Raw genomic sequence first — 19501 nt, 5'->3', positions numbered from 1 at the left:
GCGTTAGTTGAGGCTTGAATTGTGTTCATGGCATCGAGGTAAGTGTTTGGTCTAACCTTAGCTTGAGGGATTAGGAGTTGCATCTTATTTGCTATGTGTTAATTGTGGAGTACGACGTATAGGCATGATGACGAGTATCTATACGTCGGCGTCAAGCATGCCCGTGAGTCTTATACTTTGATAAATGTGACTCCCTTTGGTATTGTTCATGCTTTATGTGATGAAATCTATTGTTGAACAAGGCTCGTGGAAGTATTATTGGTAATTGAACATTAAAGAGTGTTGGCTCAAGTTGTGAATTGATTAGTGGAAGTATTATTGGTGATTGAACATTGAAGAGCGTTAGCTCAAGTTGTGAATTGATTTGTGGAAGTATTATTGGTAATTGAACATTGTAGAGCGTTGGCTCAAGTTGTGAATTGAGTTGTGAAGTAATTGTGGAAAAGAGAAGAGGTTTATGATATTGTCTCCCTTGTCGGGATGTTGTTGCATTTGATATTATCTCCCTTGCCGGGATGTTATTGCTTTTGATATTGTTTCCCTTGCCGGGATATTATTGTTATGCTATTGTTCCCTTGCCGGGATTCTATTGTGATTTTTATTGATTCCCTTGCCCGTATTGCTTTGTGATTGTTGTTTGGGTAAGGAAGAGTGTAAAAGCACGAAGAGTGATGCCGTTCATGATATTTGTGAGAGAGTGTTATTGCACGAAGGGTGATGCCGTGCCGATATTGTGTGGTTAAAGCATGAAGGGTGATGTTGTGCCGCACGATGTACCATGTCGTGCCATGATATGAGTAATAATGCACGAAGGATAATTTCGTGCCATGATTATGTGAGGTAAAAGCACGAAGGGTGATGTCGTGCCGATTATATTGATTCTTATGGTGAGGACGAGAGTAAAAGCACGAAGGGTGATGCCGTGCACTTGTCTTTGATCTCCTGATTCTGGTTGATAAATGAGTTATAGTGTTCTTTACGGTTATTTATTGTTTTTCTGTTGTTACTTGATTTCCCCGCAGCATGTTTTTCCCCCTCCTATCTTTACCTGTAAATTTCTACCTTTATTTTCCCGATGTATATGATTTAACTACACAGGTTTATTTGGTAGTTTGGTCCTAGCCTCGTCACTACTTTGCCGAGTTTAGGCTAGGCACATACCAGCACATGGGGTCGGTTGTGCTGATACTACACTCTGCACTGTGTCCAGATCCCGGCCCTGCAGCTTTTGGACCACAGTGAGGTTGCTGCTTCCAGTTCATCAGGCGACCCGAGGTAGTCCTGCAGGCGTCCGCAGGCCTTGGCGTCTCCTTCTATCATTTCCTTTTTGTTTTTACTTATTCAGAGACAGATTCGTGTATTTATATTCAGACTTTATTTGTAGTATTCATAGATGGTCCGTGACATTGTGACACCAAATTCTGGGTAGAGTTGTACTTAGACTTCCGCAGTTTGTATTAATATAAATTATCAAATTTCGTCTTCCGCACTGTTTTCGTTATTATTATTTCCGTTGCTTTTGTTATGTTGTTTTGGAATTGTTAAGGGGTTAAAAACGAAAATGGTTAAATAATTGGAATAACTGGCTTGCCTAGCTTTCACTAGTAGGCGTCATCACGACTCCCGAGGGTGGGAAATCGGGTCGTGACACCTACTACCCTTGAGGTGAGGCGATTCTCCAGAGACTTCGAGGTATATCTGCCGCACCCGCAGACCGAGGAGTCCCTTTCCATTCTCCCTTATAGTGATAGCCCTTCTGTCTTTTCTTTTGATTTAGATATTCCGGAGTTAGAGCATTTAGTCGTATTCATAGCTTGTGATTCATGGGATTCCGGATTTTGGGAGTTGTTCAGTTTTGAGATCTTGTATTGTATATGCCAAGCTGCATCATAAAGACTTTTATATTTGTTATCTTCAGTTTTATAGTCGTTTTTCCGCATATGTTTCTTTCTTCCGAAATTGTTAGGCTTACCTAGTCGTAGGGACTAGGTGCCGTCACGACATGTTCACGGAGGGCGAACTGGGGTCGTGACACTTTGTTACACGTAAAAGTTGCTATAGAAACTATCAATTGGAAACCAATTTATCTCTTGTTGAGTTTGAAAAAAAAAACCTTTCACATAATCTAATGATTCAAAACTAATATTCTTCAATAAAAAAAATATTATACCCTTGCAATATTTGCTTGACTACAGCTAAATGATGGGGTTTCATCTTATACCTTCAATTCCTTAAATGTGCTAAATTAAAATTAATGATAGCAACTGATAGCCAAAGTTTTGTTATTTGTTTGATGCCCATTTATGCAAATTGACTCTTCAAACAAATATTCCTCAAGAAGAAAAAAGAAACAACTTTTTTTTTTTTATTTTTAAAATTGACTGATTTGTGATGTTATGTTTACTTTATTATATATGTAAGTAAACTTTTATTTGGTTTTGTAAACTCTTTTTTGTTAAAGATAAACATAGACGTGTACCATATATATTACATTTATTTTAAAAGAATTTCGTTTTATTCAAATCTAGCTACAGTGTTTCAAAGAACTATACTTATAGGATTTTAAAAATGTGAAAGAGTTTTATAGTTATATGGAGTAGTTTTTTTTTGCTAGAGGCGAAGTAGTATTTAAATAATTATAAATAACAAAAGTTCTAACATGGTTGCATATGATCATTAACCGAATTAAGTATGATAACATGATAAAAAAAGATAAATTTTATTTTTAATTTAAAATTCGAATTTTAGACTTTATCTATAAATTCAAAATTATCTTTTAATTCAAATTATATATATATATATATATAATATTTATATTTAACTAAAATAGTCAAATATAGAATAAAGTTACCATATACTATTGGCATTTATTAGCTTGCCACTTGACTTAACCATAATGTCAATTATATATGGTAACTTTCTTGCTTTAATACATATATAGATTTAGAAGAATCAACCCAAATAGTCCCCATGAACCGCTTAACTAAAATAAGTTAATATATGTATAATCTATGTATAATTAATATATAATTTATGAATACCGGCCAGTTAGAAAAAGTAAATATTGAACCCGACCGATTATTCGTATAGAGATTCCTTTAATTTATACGTACCAATATAGTGTAATATATTTCTACACAATTAATATATTTTAACCAGTTATAATATGCTATTCACTTCATTTTAAAACATTAAGTTAAAATTTTCTATATATGGTCACCTTAATGTAGATCATCTTAATATAGTATGGATAAAGAATTGTATGGAAGTCAAAACTCTTTATGTTCGAAGTGATTGGTCCTCTTAAACCCAACTCAATTTCTATGCAGTAGTACTAAACCAATTCTTTCTCTATTCCTTTAGAATTATGCATTTGAGTGTTTGCTCACGGATGTGCCATATGTATAAGTAGTCCAAACACATAAACCACTTAAGACGGCACATTTACAAAATAATGATCCCATATCAGAGGAAACTTTTGATAGATGAAATGGTACAAAGTAACTATTTACAAGTTCAGTAGAAATTATCGATCTCTTATTTTTTAAACAGATAATTTCTTGTAAAATAGACTTATATAACTAAAAGAACATTTGTAATGAATCACAACATTAAACTCCCTTTGATACTCTCAAAAGAAAATGTAAAATTAAATATCATTATTTCTTGACTTGATTGAAAAGAGAAAAAAACAAAAAAGCTACGTTTACCATTTAGCATTATTGGAATATACTGTTTATCTTGGCCCATCACAGCCCATAAGCTTATAAGTGTGAGCTAAGATCAATTTTTATCAATTGGTATCTAGATGGTAATATTTAAGACGAATTGAAATGTGAAGAAAAATAAAATGAAAATCATTATCTAATTAGGGATGGCAATGGTTCGATCGGTTATTTTATATAATGTGTACCATATCAATTTTTTAGTTATTCTGTTAATGTGTACCATACCAATTTTTTTGGTTATTCTATTATGTATAACCAAAATTAGACTTTCTAAAACCGTCCAATCATACCGGCTTCTCTTCCGTATCGGTATGGTTTGGTTAATTTTTTTTATATTTTTTTCAATGTCTTATAAAAATCACTAGTAGAATGCAATAACATACATACTTTTATAGGACTTAGCAAAACTCTAGATATTTTTACTGTTTAAAAGGTGATGAATTACGAAAACAAGAAAGATGGCCAGAGTATAGATCCATCAATTATCCTACAGCAGCGTAAAACAAACTAAGCAAAGACATAAAAAAATATAATTCACACGAGTGGAAAGATACTAACCAAGTTAGAATTCAAGAATAAAGTCTATAGAAGATTAAATATTCAAAAAAATATATAAATTTTACGAAAGGAAATATATTCAATACATTATAGTTTGCTACTCATAATCGCTATAATACTTTGTGTCTTGCTAGTGAATATATTGAAAATAATTTAGTTTCAGTAGGAGTATCATAATAGGTTTGAGAATTATAATTTTGAGTTTAATTACTTATTGACTTGTAACTGTTCTCATAATTTCAAGGCCCAAGAAAATATTTAATGCTTTATTATTTTTAACTCGATGCGGTACGGTTCGGTTGGTTTAGTCGATTTTTAAATATCCATTGGCACACCTAATCTAATTTGACCAATTAACAATTATGAGGCTTTACCCGAAACCTAAAGACGAGCTTCTGCAAAACCTATGCATTTACTTCCTTAAATAACAATATATAAAAATTAAATTTGGCGATCACAATCTTGTCGTTACAAAAAAAAGTTCAAAATTAGATTGTGCCTAATAATGAAATGCGTGATCATAAAAAGTATTACAACAATAGGGACTAAATAGGAGATAGTAGTAAGTGAAAGGGGGCAATTTGTAAATAGACAAAAGGAGAGGAGAAAGTTGGCGTATAAGAGTACGTTAGAACTTCAATATCAGTTAGTTAGTTAGAAACAGAGATTCTAGAATATACCGATCTAATTTCTCTCTCTCTCTAGTCTTCTTCTTCCTCTTCTCTATAAATCTGCTATACTCAGTTGATGATTGAATCAATGTCAAGGATACATGTTTGCATGTGTAGGAATGTGTACTATCTCTCTCAATTTGACTTAATTTGATTGGTATTAGAGTCGCGATATGATAATTGGATTTCGACGAAGATTTCGGCAATCGACGAAGGATTCCTGGATAATCAAGTTCCGACAGAGCTCACACTCGACAGATATGGCAGGAAATGAGGTAATTCTACTTGAATACAATCATCCATTGTTTCTTCAAGCTTCAGATGCTTTTCCTGGGTTAGGTTTAGTCCCAATAAAGCTCACAGGGCTAGAAAATTATGCCTTGTGGAGCAGGGCGATGAAATTAGCTATGAGGGGAAAAGTTAAGCTGGGATTTGTGGATGGAACGTGTGTCAAAAGTATGTACAAAGGAGAGCCCGCGAAACAGTGGGAGAAATGTAATACAATTGTGCTCTTGTGGATTGGTAGCACAGTCGCGGATGAATTGATGCCAGGGATTGTGTTAGCGTCAAATGCAAAGAAAGTATGGAGTGATTTCAAAGAGAAGTTTGATAGATGCAGTTTAACGAGAATTTATCACCTATGGACAGAAATAGCTACACTAAAACAAGGTACAGATTCAGTAACAACCTATTATTCTAGAATGAGTGATTTGTGGAATGAATTAAATGTGCTAGCCCCTAAGTCTTCCTGTGATTGCAAGGAGTCTAGACCTTCACTTGAACTTTTAGAGAAAATTAGGCTACTGCAATTTCTTATGGGTCTGAATGAGAGCTATAGCAATGTTAGGAGCAATGTTCTTATGAGAAGACCAGTTGTTTGAGTAAAAGAGGCCTATGCGATAGTAATTCAGGAGGAAAGTCAGCGATCACCTGATGGCAGGAAAGACTCAGGGATTCAAGACTAAGAAGTTTGGGTTTGTCTGTGAACACTGTGGCTACAAAGGACACTTGAAAGAAAATTGCCACAAAATCATTGGTTATCCAGCAAACTTCAAAAGAAAAAAGAAGTTTTAGAGTGGAGGACCAAAGACCTATGCTAATGCAGCAAGCACTAAAGAGCTGGGATCAACTGTGAATCAATTTCAAGGACATGTGCTAACTGAGGACCAATACAATCAGCTAGTAGGACTACTAAACAAACCACCAGCTGGACAATGCTCATCCAATATGGCAGGTATAATTTCCTTCTTTTCTAGTGCTTCAATGATAGAATGGATAATAGATTCAGGAGCTACACATCACATTACTCACAATAAAGAGGTCTTAAGTAATGTTAAGAGTATGGAGGGTCAGATAACAACGGAGTGCAGGTACCAACCAGAATAAGAGCAAAGATAGAAAATATTGGAAATGCAGAAATTTTAGCAGATCGGTGGGTAAAGAATGTGTTACACGTAACTGATTTTAAGTCAATCTATTGTCAGCGTCAAAGCTTACTAGGGATCTCAGATGTTGGGTCAGCTTCTACCCTGATTTTTGTCTATTTCAGGCACTTTCAATGGAAAGGTACCGAGGATTAGTAATGAATCAGCAGGCTTGTACTTGCTGAATAAGCAAGCAGCAATATCAATGTTAGCTGGTGTAATTCAGAGAAAGAAAACAGAATTTAGCCTTTGGCATCTGAGGTTGGGACATGCAGCCATAAGGACTGTTCAGCAAATTCCAAGTATAAAGAATAAAGTTAGCAGTAATGAAATTAGTGACTGTGATGTATGCCTCTTGGCAAAACAATATAGATTACAATTTCCTATAAGTACTACTAGATCAACATCTATGTTCCAGTTAATTCATCTAGATGTCTAGGGCCCTATAAGGTGCCCATATATGATAGGAAGCATTACTTTGTCACTATTGTGGATGATCTTAGTAGGTACACTTGGGTTTGTTTAATACATTCCAAATGTGAAGTGATAGTTATGTTGCAAAATTTTCTTTCCGTAATATAGAATCAGTTAGCTGCTACTGTGAAGGTTTTGAGATCTGATAATGGTTCAGAGTTTTTCAATTCTAAGTGCAATGAACTGCTAGCTTCACTTGGTATTATACATCAAAGTAGTTGTGTCAATTCATGCAGCAACCCAAGAAGTCTCATCTAGATGCAGCCCTGAGGGTTGTAAGATACATTAAATCAGCACCTGGATTGAAGATATTATTGAGAAGAGGACAGGCAGCAACACTCACAGCCTTCTGTGATTCAGATTGGGCAGCTTTCCCCAGCACAAGAAGATCTGTGACAAGGTATGTTGTGAAGCTTGGAGATTCTTTGTTATTATGGAAGTCCAAGAAGCAACAGACAATTAGTAGAAGCTCGATAGAAGCAGAGTATAGAAGTATGACAGTTGTGGTGGCAGAGGTCGTTTGGATGGTTGGATTATTGGAAGAATTAGGAAACAAAGTGGAGGTGCCAGTAAACTTGCATTGTGATAGCAAGGCAGCTATGCAAATAGCTGTAAATCCTATATTTCACGAGTGGACTAAGCATATTGAAATAGATTGTCACTTTGTCAGGGAAAAGTTCAAGAATGGGTTAATTGCAACTTAGTACATACCTACAAAAATTCCTAGCAGACCTGATGACAAAAGGCTTGAGTGCAGCACAACATCGGTCCCTATTATCCAAGCTAGGAGTAGAAGATGTCTTCCACTCACCAACTTGAGGAGGAGTATTACAACAATAGGGACTAAATAGGAGATGGTAGTAAGTGAAAGGGGGCAATTTGTAAATAGACAAAAGGAGAGGAGAAAGTTGGTGTATAAGAGTATGTTAGAACTTCAATATTAGTTAGTTAGTTAGAAACAAAGATTCTAGAATATATCGATCTCATCTCTCTCTCTCTAGTCTTTTTCTTCCTCTTCGCTGTAAATCTGCTATACTCAGTTGATGATTGAATTAATGTCAAGGATACATGTTTAGATGTGTAGGAATGTGTACTAGCTCTCTCAAGTTGGCTCAATTTGACAAAAAGAGAATCCTAAACCCGAATCTTCGAGTAAGGCTTACAATTCCGTGATATAAAAGAGTATAGGAACACGACAAGCAGAGAGTTGGAAAAGGACATCTCAATTATAAACTCTCACGCAATTATTTGGTCAAACCAACCTCTAATAGATAGAATTAATAGAGACAATATCCCTATAAGTCAGCATTGTAATCAGATCGCAACCTAAAGATATGCTCTTGTATTACATATAACATCTGGTCAAGTAACAGTATTAATTAAATCAAAGTGTTTGGTCAGTACTGTGCTACGGAGAAGATATTGATAATTAGTTTAAAAGATACTCTAGGTATAGTGTTTGGTCCACCTGTATGAATGAACTTAATTAGCCCTATTTGGTTTAAAGGTAGTACACAAGTACAGTGACCAAACACAGAATAAAAAAGATGTGCTAGTGAGATTCATTATTTTCTCTTTGATTTGATGCTGGCAATACAAAGCACCTCGATCTCTCCTCGAGATTTCCCAAGTCACAGCCTAGTAAACAACCTCTTTTTTCTTCTTCAAAATTCCTTCATTTAATTAGGGCTTGTATTTAGTAAGCTGAAACGTATAATTAATTAGTGGAAGCACTGATGATGGATAATTTCCACTCATTTTTTCCTTTTCAACAAAATGAGGATAATGATAATTACCAGCTCCTTTATCCACCAACAAACACCAATTCTTCTTCTTTTCTATATTATCAAGAAGACAGTAACCAGCTGCAAGATCTGGTTACAGATCTTACTCCATTCCATTCATTGGAGGTGGACACAAACAATGTTGACTTCAACAACACCAACGTCAAAACCAACAAAATTAATAAGAGAGGCAAAAAGTCGCAGAATTCATCATCAGGTGTTTCTCTTCCAGTTGATGAGAACACTACTGATTTCAAGCAGAAGAAAATAATACACAGGGAGATCGAACGGCAAAGAAGACAAGAAATGTCTAATCTTTATGCTTCTCTTCGGCAACTACTTCCTCTTGAGTATCTCAAGGTTCAAATAATTACTCTTTTCTTTTTAATATTATTGTCGTGTATATATATATATATATATATATATATATATATATATATATATATATATATGCATTTCTAATACTCATGAGATCTCCCCCTACCATTCTATTTAATTAGAAGCTTAATTACCAACTTTCCCTAAGGAGGAACCTTGGAGTAATGGTAAAGTCGTCTCCATGTGACCTATAGGTCGCGGGGGTTCGAGCTATGAAAACAGCCGTAGATTGTCTACATCACAGCTCTTGTGGTGTGACCCTTCCTCAGACTCTGCGTAAACACATGATGCTTTGTGCACCGTGTTTGCCTTTTTTTTAAAAACTTTTGCTAAGCAAATAGGTAATATTTTGGACTTTTTTCAGGGAAAACGTTCCACATCGGACCATATTCTTGAGGCTGTGAATTATATAGAACACCTGCAGGAAAAAGTTAGGAAAATGGAAGATAATAAAGGTAAATTAAAGATGGGTTTAAGTTCAAGCGATGTTGATTATCCCAAAAGTGGATGCTCGTCATCTAGTCATGAGTCCTCGGCAGCAATTATAACAGTGAAGTTATGCTTGGACGGCATGGAAATATTGACAGATTGTAGTGTTACGAATGAAGGGTTTTATCTATCAAGGGTTCTTGAAGTACTACTTCGTGAAGGTCTTAGCATTGTGAGCTGCAGCTGCAACAAAGTTAATGGAAGGTTACTTCACACTATCCGAACCGAGGTATATATATATATATATATATATATATATAACCGTAGCTAGCATATTGATAAAATCAACTCATATAAGTCTATGTTGAGTATTATTTTTTTATTTAAATTAACTCCATCTGCTCGGGCTTTCACCTCCCTTGGTCGTGGGGGGGTTTGGCATTGACCCTACCTTGTTTATTATCCCAACTAAAATTACATTATGAGGGGGACACAGAAACCTAACCTCCCTAGAAATATACAAGTAGGATACAGGAAACAAAGTAATGGAGGTCTCCCTTTCGATATTAAGTTTACAAAAATAGAGGTTTAATTTTCTGACCAGGTTAGGATTCTATTGAACGGAGATCTTTTTCATTTATTTTGTGTTGTGAATATTGTTGCAGGTTTGTTCTCCCTCAAGTATTGATGCTTATGAGCTCCAAAAGAAATTGGCAGCTACGATTAATTCAAACTGATATACGCCTCCGCGTTGGATTTTGTTAATTTATTGCAGCACTGCTGCACTGGGATGTGGACTCTTCATATATCCACTGCAGGTTTCCTGAGAACTTTCTTGAAACGTGACATATTCCACATATTTCTTTTATACCCTTAACATATTTCTGTTCAATGTTTAATTTGCCTAATGAGTATAAAAGGAAAGTAGAAAATTGGCTGCTAACCTTTTTTTCATGGTTGTTTTAGCCGCAACTTCGCTTGCGGTTGTGATGCTGGCAATAATAGGCAGGTATGTGTTTCAGCTATATGTTCTTGTTAACACAAACAGGCAGTAAAAGACACATCAATTAAACACTGTATAGAGACCAACACAGAAGAAAACATTAGCATCAGAAGTTTCTCTACGGTGTACCTCTGTTCTCAATTCAATAGCCTTGCAATGTCTCACAAAAAATTCTGTCAATAATACATCTAGCTTTACAGCTTGTTTGGACTTTTGTTACCTGTTGTATTGTATCATATTGTTACTTTAAATACAATATATGTTTTGATTAATTGTTGCTTAAATTTTATTGTATCGTGTTGTTAAATCTATCTTTAGGTAATGTTGAAAAATGGAACGACCGATTTGGTGTGGTCGCATCGTTTCCTAATATTTTCTCTCATCTTGCGCTTCCTTATAATTAAATAATCCTGTTTTATCTTTTAGCCTATCTTTTTATATAATAATTCTACCTAGTAGCTCACTTTTTAGATCTTAATAATGTTGCAAGTTTATTCTTTATAACATTGGTGCATGACATTATGAAACGATGACAAACAATACAATCTATCCAAATATTGTATACAGTACAATACAATACAATATGATACATTATGAAACGATACCTAACAACCATCCAAACAAACCGTAACTGATCAACTTTTGAACTCTAGGAACTTACAGTCAAGCCAGCAAAACTTTCTTTTTCATTATCTGTCCCTTATAATAAAATAATGATGGAAATTACTTGTGAACTCCTTAATACAGAACGTTAATGTTTATCGACTGCTATTCACCTAATTAACTTGCTGGAAGATCACCAAAAGTTCACTAGAGGGGCATGAAGGAAGATGATTGATCAACGTTATCATAGTTAATTTGCAATATGATTGTAAATTTTTTCCCAATTTCATTTTACTCAGCTTTCTGTTAAAATTTTATATATGTAAGAATCAAATAAATTAAGTTCAGTCTGAGTGAAATGAATTTGGTCCATCTTACAGTTGACAATTAATATTTCAAAGAGATCATATTTTAATTTGGTCCATTTTCACCCTACTCAGTTACTTTAGTACTGCTATACTACAGTGTAAAAATCTTGTGAATACAGTTGATCTATGATGTGTATGAACTATGAAATACTATCTATACGGGTAAAACCGGTCTCGAAGTACATCCCATCTACGATATGATAAGACAAGCTCGAGAGATGGTAACAGGTGGTCTAGATTGAGGTAGGATCTTATCAATTCTGAGTCCGGACCTTAACGCCCCCCTCGATGATATCAGGGTCGTGATTAGGGATTGGTCCTGGCCTTGTTCAACTTCAAAGAACATTGTCAGGTAGCCAAGCTCGGCCAACAGAAGGCCGTGATATCCGTGACCGACCGAATATCACGGCGAAGATCTCAGCATATATCGATGGGAGATCAGAAATCAGTTAATTAAGGGATTTTTACCTTTTATAGAATTGTACCTTATATAGGACTCCCCTACTATATAAAGAGGGTCTGATTACTTGTAAAGGACATTGTAATACACACTCTGAAGCAGTATACTGTTATTTTCTCTTTAAGCTCTTATTCAACTGTGTCTTGATACTGATCGAAGTGCATCCTATTCAAGGGTAGCTAACCCCCCAAGGCAGTAACTGATCAATTCTTGCGGTTTGAATTTACTTCATTATTGTTTATTTCAACTGCAATTTAATTTATCGCTTTGTGTCAATTTAATCCACATATCCTTAAAACCACTTACAAATTCAATTGTTATCCGATTTTGAGGGTAAACAGTTTGACGACCACCGTGGACTAAGTATAATAGTGGTAATTCGATACAAATTCAATTGTTATTCGATTTTGAGGGTAAACATATATACTACTTGACAGTTCCATTTTGGATTCATGTACTTGAAATCTATATATTTATACATTAAGATTATCTTATGCAAGCATTTATAAATCATTGGAGTTGTAGGGACAATATACATTGTAGAGAGAGAAGGTAGACCTTCTCTCTATTCTAATTCTCCCGACCATGATCAACGCTAGCAATCTGGGAACACCTATTCCTCCAAAACCTCCTGACATTGCAATACTCCCCTCTCAAAATAATCCTATAGACCAAACGAATTCCTACAAGGATAAGGTACTGGGAAAATACAAACTCCCAATGAAATCCATAATGATGACCTCCCCTCACCTATGTCCATGGATCTCCCACACATCTCCACTGTCCCAAATACACAAAATATAGAAGAAATTGGGATAAAAAGTATAACTCTATCCGATGAAAATATCCAACGGATCTATGAACCATGGAAATTCTCCGTGATAATTAAATTAATAGGGAAAAGAGTTCTCCATCACTACCTCAAAACGAAAATACAAAATCTATGAAGACCAACGGAGAACTTCTCCCTAATAGACCTTGGTGAAGATTATTATACAGTCAAATTTAACAAAGAAGAAAACTCAAGGAAAGCATTACAAAACGGTCCATGGTTCATCAATGGATTCTTTCTCTCTGTCCAAAAATGGACTCCAAATTTTATAGCAACCAAGGCTACTCAGAGCTACACGGCTATATGGATAAGATTGCCACAGGTGCCAACTGAATTTTACGATGGGATTATCCTGGCAAAGATTGGGAATGCTATAGGAAAATTACTCAAAATCGATGCATGTACTTCATCCACCATTAGAGGTAGATATGCAAGGCTGTGTGCACAAATCCCATTAGAACAAACTGTACACTCTTATATACAAATTGGGTCTCACAAACAACCAATCCTTTATGAGGGGGACAATATCCTATGCAAAACCTGTGGTTGCCTAGGTCACTCTTCCTTGAAGTGTTCTACCTCAAACCTACATATCCAGCCTACGACCAATCAGGGGAGTAGAAATCAAAAGCAAATGGCACTGAATACTACAAGCGAGTGGCAGACTGTATCCTTTCCTAAAAGGAAGAAGGGGCCAATCACTGATCGAGGAGAACTATCATCAACAATAAAGCTCCTAAATGCACCAGGTATAAACGTAAGAATTTTTGATGCAGCAACAGGTAAGTTTCTCAACACCCAAAAATTAAAATACGTTGATAAAAATTCTATACCTCCTGATAATTTTGATATTACTAAAAATCTTAGTAACACCCAATTAAACCGGGCTAAATCTATTAATTATGCTCAGGAATTCCTTAATCACTCAATTACTACTAATGATCAACTAATCAATAATGGGCACATGGTTTCTACAAAAAACAGTGGTTTTGACAATACCACTAGCCCTAACCATGCAACACCTCTCCACCTTCAGTCAAGTGAAAGAAACGTGTCTTCACTAAAGACTCCCCTTAATCCCAATGCCCAAATGATTACCTATACTAATAACTACGGTAATAATCCTCTAAAGACCATAGCGACCAATGACCTTCTAATTAATAATATCCCTACTCATGTAATAGACCCTAATCATGATGATATCTCAATAAATCCGCCTAACACTATTCACATGCAATCAAATGACCACTCTAAGTTCAAACACTTGGCAAACCCAAATCAGCAAGTGTTGGAAAAGAAATCTGAGGATGATTTTGATAAATGCTCTACGAAACCAATCCACTCTTCCATGCAAGTAGATACTACTCCTCCTATCTTACCTATTCCCCTATCATCAACTTTAACTGTTGATGTTCCTTCTCCTATATTAGTAAACACTTCCTCCTAAAATGCCTCGCACACCACTAACTCTACGGAGAAGATACAAATTGATTCAACTCCATCGTCTCCATCGTCCCTATCCGATGGACAACCTCCCCCCACTACCACAACAAATTCCTACCTCACCAGTGATCTATGCACAACCCCCAAATCCTCCCAACCACCAACCTCAGTCTTGGATAGAGTTGGGCCTCATGGGCCATGCAATATCGTTCAACCTACAAATCAATGGCCAAGATTCAGTTCTCATCATCCAGAACACGAACTACTTGGCTCAACTAATCTCAGAAGGCATGCATCTAGCAATGAACAACTATATCAACCAGATGTGGATGAACAATATCCTGCAACCATTGGTACCATCGATGAACCAAAACATTGCGAGCAACATGCAAGACATGTGAAATATTTCGGGGAATCCACAAACCCTAAGCCACCAAATATTCCTCTCAATCTCCCATTCTTTGCTCCGCAAGAAATGTCAATGATGAACCCTATCTTCACTCGCTGGGATGTGCAACACCCCCCCACCTCCAACTGTCCCACAACAAGATCCACCTGCTCAAGAAGAAGAACAAGCTCAACCTCAACCACAGGAGAACATGCAAGAGCAAGAACAAGGTCCAGAGGAGGAGGAAGAACACATCCATCACCAGGGGGAACCAAGGGTGGCATTCTCAAGCCTAAACGAGGTAAAAATTCTAATCTTCAAAGAAGGGCTAAAGCAATTAAATCATATAAAGCTAAAGCAATTAAATTAGCATATAGTTTATGTAATTCAATATTATGGAATATCTCAATCTCAAAGCTCAAAAAGTAAAAGAAAAATCATAGTTGAAGCAATAAAGCTATATAACTTTCAGAACTTAATAAATTACTCCACATTAAAGAGATTTTATAAATATTATTTATGAGATCGATAAGGAGAATTGTTTACTTGAACTAATGAAAACTATCAAAATTTGGTTAGATGCAAGGACGCCAATTGCTAGGAGCTATTCTTTAATAACCAAAATTTAAAATTGTGATATGTATTATATAGTCAATTAAAAGAGGTAATAAAATTTAATTTTTCCTTACCAAATATGAACTACTTGACCTGGCATAACAACCATAGAATGAAAATAATTTATTAATATTTAATTGATATGAGTTAGAATGTCTAACCAATTTTATGTGATAAACATCGAGCCAAATAATCTGTAACACATTCATAAATGAGTTAATCTTAAACCAGTAATCATATATGAGACATTATAAATACAAATCACAATTGACAAACTTTCAAGTAGAGTTTTTATCAATTAACAATAATGCACGAACTAACATATATGTTTAGACACTAAAGAACAAAATTACTTTGTTTTTAAGGCAAAGTTAATTATCAAGCAACAACTCTAAAAAAAAATTATACATTGAAAGGAGAAAATTCGAAGAAAAATCATGTAGCTATTAGCAACGGCAAATTGAAATAGAACAAAGGGGCAAATCTTAAAAAAGAAGGTTGACTGGTTTGATGCAATCATTCAACTATGATAACGCACGAATAACCATCATTAACATTATAACATCAACAAAATAGTACAGGGTCAAATTTTTACCTCCAGTCACAAGCAAATTTTCATATGCGGAAACATATTATGATAAATAATGCAGAATAATGATTTCTTTTATGAAAAAAAAAGGCCAGCTTCTCCTTATTCTAAACTGTTTGGTTCTAAAATTCTAGAAACCTAAATTAAATCCAAAACCTAAATAAAGTAAAGACACAAAGTATTAACTGGTAATCTACGATCTGTAAACTAAGACTATATTGAATCCTAAACCTACACCAAAGAGACCATAGAGATTGAATCCTAAATAGACACAAAAGGAACAATAGACCAGTACAAAAAGGGACAACGAAAGAAAATACCATAATTTAAAAAAAAAGAATCTTAAGAATCCTAAAGCTAAAGGGAAAAAAACCAAAGAATCCCAAACAATGTAGCACACGACAATTTTATTTTTTCTCCCAAAAAAAATAGTTATTATACTTACAATTATACCCAACATATAATGCACTTACGAAGGGTAAAAAAGGCGAACGACATTTCTATAAGGCCTTCGTGCTTTTAATATAGTGTAATAGATGTATAGATTTATGGTGTTTGTTGCATCTTTTAAAATGCAAATTCTGTTATTTTTTGTATATTTTTTGTGCCTCGTTTAGTTTTTACCGTTGTAGTTCCAGAAATTAATGACTTTTTTGTTGTTTCTGGTTAGATTTTCTTTCAAAATACTCATTTTGTTGAAATGAAAAAAAATACTTGTTTTACATCATGAAAAGAAAATATTATTTTTTTTGTTGAAATGAAAGAAAATACTTTTTCTATGTGAAAAGAAAGTATTTTTTTGTTAAAATTAAAAAGAATACTTTTTTATATCATGAAAAAAAAATTCATTAGTTGAAATGAAAAAAAAATATATCTATCTATAACATGAAAAAAGTACTATTAATAATATTTTTATTTAGGGTGGGGGTAGTGTGGAAGGGTGGGGTGGGTAGGTGGGGTGGGGTGTCAGGACCGGAAAAAGTCATGTGTCATGCTGAAACTAGCAAAGCAAACCTTGAACGACGATAAATCAGACAAATCTACCAAAAGAGACACAAACATTAACGTGGTTCGGTCAACTAATCTACATCCACGGCGGAGATGAGCAATCCACTATATAAAAGAGAGTACAGAATATCGAGAGAACAACCTCACGAAGAGGCAAACACAAGTGACACACTAACACTTGTCCTGTAAAGTTCTCCCCCTAAATACGACTCTCAAACCCCATATGGCTACATTATGGATGCTACTGAATGAGAAGGATGGATCTTCAATTTATACAACTCCAAACCTTTTCCTACAAGAAAAAGGACTAGCCAAATATGGAAGAACTATATTTTCCTTCTAGGAAAACAAAAACTCAATTATGGTAAATATTTTGTCCTTTCCTTCATGAAATAGGAAAACCAATTATGGTAAGAAAATCTGGACAAACACTTAACAATTCTCCCCCTTGGCCTGAATTTTCTGACAAAATAAACTTGAGCCACCTTCTTCACATAGCCTTCAACGATCGCATCTCCAAATCTCCACCACAATTTGTCTCAACGTGCGTAGCACACCGGTCAAATTTCTCAAACAAACATTACGATTATCGTCAAATATGTTGCGGCTAGAACTGATCCCGCCAAGATGAACCTGTCTAGAACCTCACTCTGATATAACTTGTTAGGACCGGAAAAAGTCAGCTGTCATGCTGAAAATAGCAAAGCAAACCTTGAACGACGATAAATCAGACAAATCTACCAAAAGAGACACAAACATTTAACGCGGTTCGGTCAACTAATCTACATCCACGGCGGAGATGAGCAATCCACTATATAAAAGAGAGTACAAAATATCGAGAGAACAACCTCACGAAGAGGCAAACACAAGTGACACACTAACACTTATTTCGTAAAGTTCTCCCCCTAAATACGACTCTCAAACCCCATATGGCTACATTGTGGATGCTACTGAATGAGAAGGACGGATCTTCAATTTATAGAACTCCAAACATTTTCCTGCAAGTAAAAGGACTAGCCAAATATGGAAGAATTATATTTTCCTTCTAGGAAAATAAAAAGTCAATTATGGTAAATATGTTGTCCTTTCCTTCATGAAATAGGAAAACCAACTATGGTAAGAAAATCTAGACAAACACCTAAAAGGGTGGGGGTGGGGTTGAGTGGGTGGAGGTGGCGTGTAGGGGTGGGTTGGTGGGGATGGTGAATAGAATGTGGAAGGTTGAGAAGGAGTTTTGGAAAATATTTTCCCTTCTCTTGATAGGGAAAATATTTTCCTTCAATTGGAGGAAAATTTGTTCACGAGAAAAATATTTTTCAAATCATTTAAGCCAACCAAACATCCAAAAATTGAAAAATATTTTCTGAAAAAGATTTTCCTTCGTACCAACCACACTCTTAATGATTCCTTTTTTCTAGTTACGATGTTACGTACCCCCAATGTAGGTGAATTTAAAAAGAGATATCATATATGAAACCTTATTACCAAAAATGTGCATAGTTTCTAATTTACCCGCCCTGTCCACATTTTTTCTACAGTTATTATACCAATCATTAAATACTAATTAATAGTAGCTGAATCTTCCTAATTTGTCGAGCTAAAATTGAGGAACAGAATATTCTAAAAAGATTTGGCGTAAATCAGATCAAATCATATTCTTCCAGATATTCCTATTTAGGCGCGCTACAATTATGGAAGTAAATATTCTTCCAGATATTTTCCACCACTGATAGCCATTAAAAAGCTTGAAAGCTTTGAATTCAAATTTGGATTTTAAAAAATCATTATTTGCTTGGATTGGGTGTTGTTGAAAATAATCGGGAATATGTTTTGGAGTTTATATCTCAATTTTAAGGGGTTTTGGTGAAGATTAGACTTGGTTTTGATTGAAATTCAGATTGAAACTCGAAAAAGAAGACATATTGCAGAAATTGTAGATAAATTGTAGATAAATTGTATTCTGATTGTAGATGCTTTATTTTTTGTTTTCACAAATAAAAAACGGCTAAAACTTCTACAGATCTTCTGAAACGTAATTATGTCAAAAATCATAATTATGCTACAATTGGATGGGAATTGGCATATAAAAATTCAATGTACCCAGTTTGTAGATATTTTGTAGATAAAATTGTAGTATATTTGTATTCTAATTGTAGGTGCTTTATTTTCTGTTTTCACAAATCAAAAATGACTAAAACTTCTACAAATCTTTTGCAAAAAATGCAATTATGTCGAAAATGCCAATTATGCTACAATTGAAATGGGAATTGGGATATAAAAATTCAATGTATCCAGTTTGTAGATATTTTGTAGATAAATTGTAGATTATTTGTATTCTGATTGTAGATGCATTGTTTTCTGTTTTCACAAATCTAAAACGACTAAAACTTCTACAAAATCTTCTGCAAAAAACAGTCTACAATTTATCTACAATTTTTGCAATATATCTTCTTCTTCTTCTTCGAGTTTCAATCTGAATTTCAGTCAAAACCAAGTCTAATCTTCACCAAAACCCCTCAAAATTGAGATATAACTCCAAAACATATTCTCAATTATTTTCAACAACACCCAATCAAAACAAATAATGATTTTTGAAAACCCAAATTTGAATTCAAAGCTTCAAAACTTTTTAGTGGCTGTCAATAGTGGAATTGCTGCTCTCTTGTCTCTTTGAAGGTTTGTTCTTCTTCATTGAGAAAATTTGAAGCTGAAGGTAAATGTGTGTATGAACTTTGAAGATTTGACT

At 34.8% G+C, this 19501-nt stretch overlaps 1 protein-coding gene across 3 annotated transcripts; it reads left to right on the top strand.

The window, feature by feature from the left end:
* Positions 1 to 8389: 8389 nt before the first annotated feature.
* LOC109218706 (transcription factor bHLH118-like) lies at positions 8390 to 10819 on the top strand. Of its 3 annotated transcripts, XM_019383078.1 has the most exons (4): positions 8390 to 8999; positions 9382 to 9472; positions 9626 to 9710; positions 10112 to 10819. In XM_019383078.1, exons 1-4 carry the CDS (start codon positions 8592 to 8594, stop codon positions 10209 to 10211), a joined length of 684 nt encoding a protein of 227 aa, XP_019238623.1. In that variant the 5' UTR covers positions 8390 to 8591; the 3' UTR covers positions 10212 to 10819. The 3 variants fall into 3 exon arrangements, with proteins under 3 accessions (XP_019238623.1, XP_019238621.1, XP_019238622.1); XM_019383076.1 differs by having other exon boundaries at positions 9382 to 9710; XM_019383077.1 differs by having other exon boundaries at positions 9382 to 9735.
* Positions 10820 to 19501: the final 8682 nt, after the last annotated feature.

Source organism: Nicotiana attenuata, unplaced genomic scaffold, assembly GCF_001879085.1.
Source record: "Nicotiana attenuata strain UT unplaced genomic scaffold, NIATTr2, whole genome shotgun sequence".
Classification (NCBI taxonomy): Eukaryota; Viridiplantae; Streptophyta; class Magnoliopsida; order Solanales; family Solanaceae; genus Nicotiana; species Nicotiana attenuata.
Note: the sequence above shows the minus strand (reverse complement) of the source record. Positions and strands in the feature narration are given on the sequence as shown.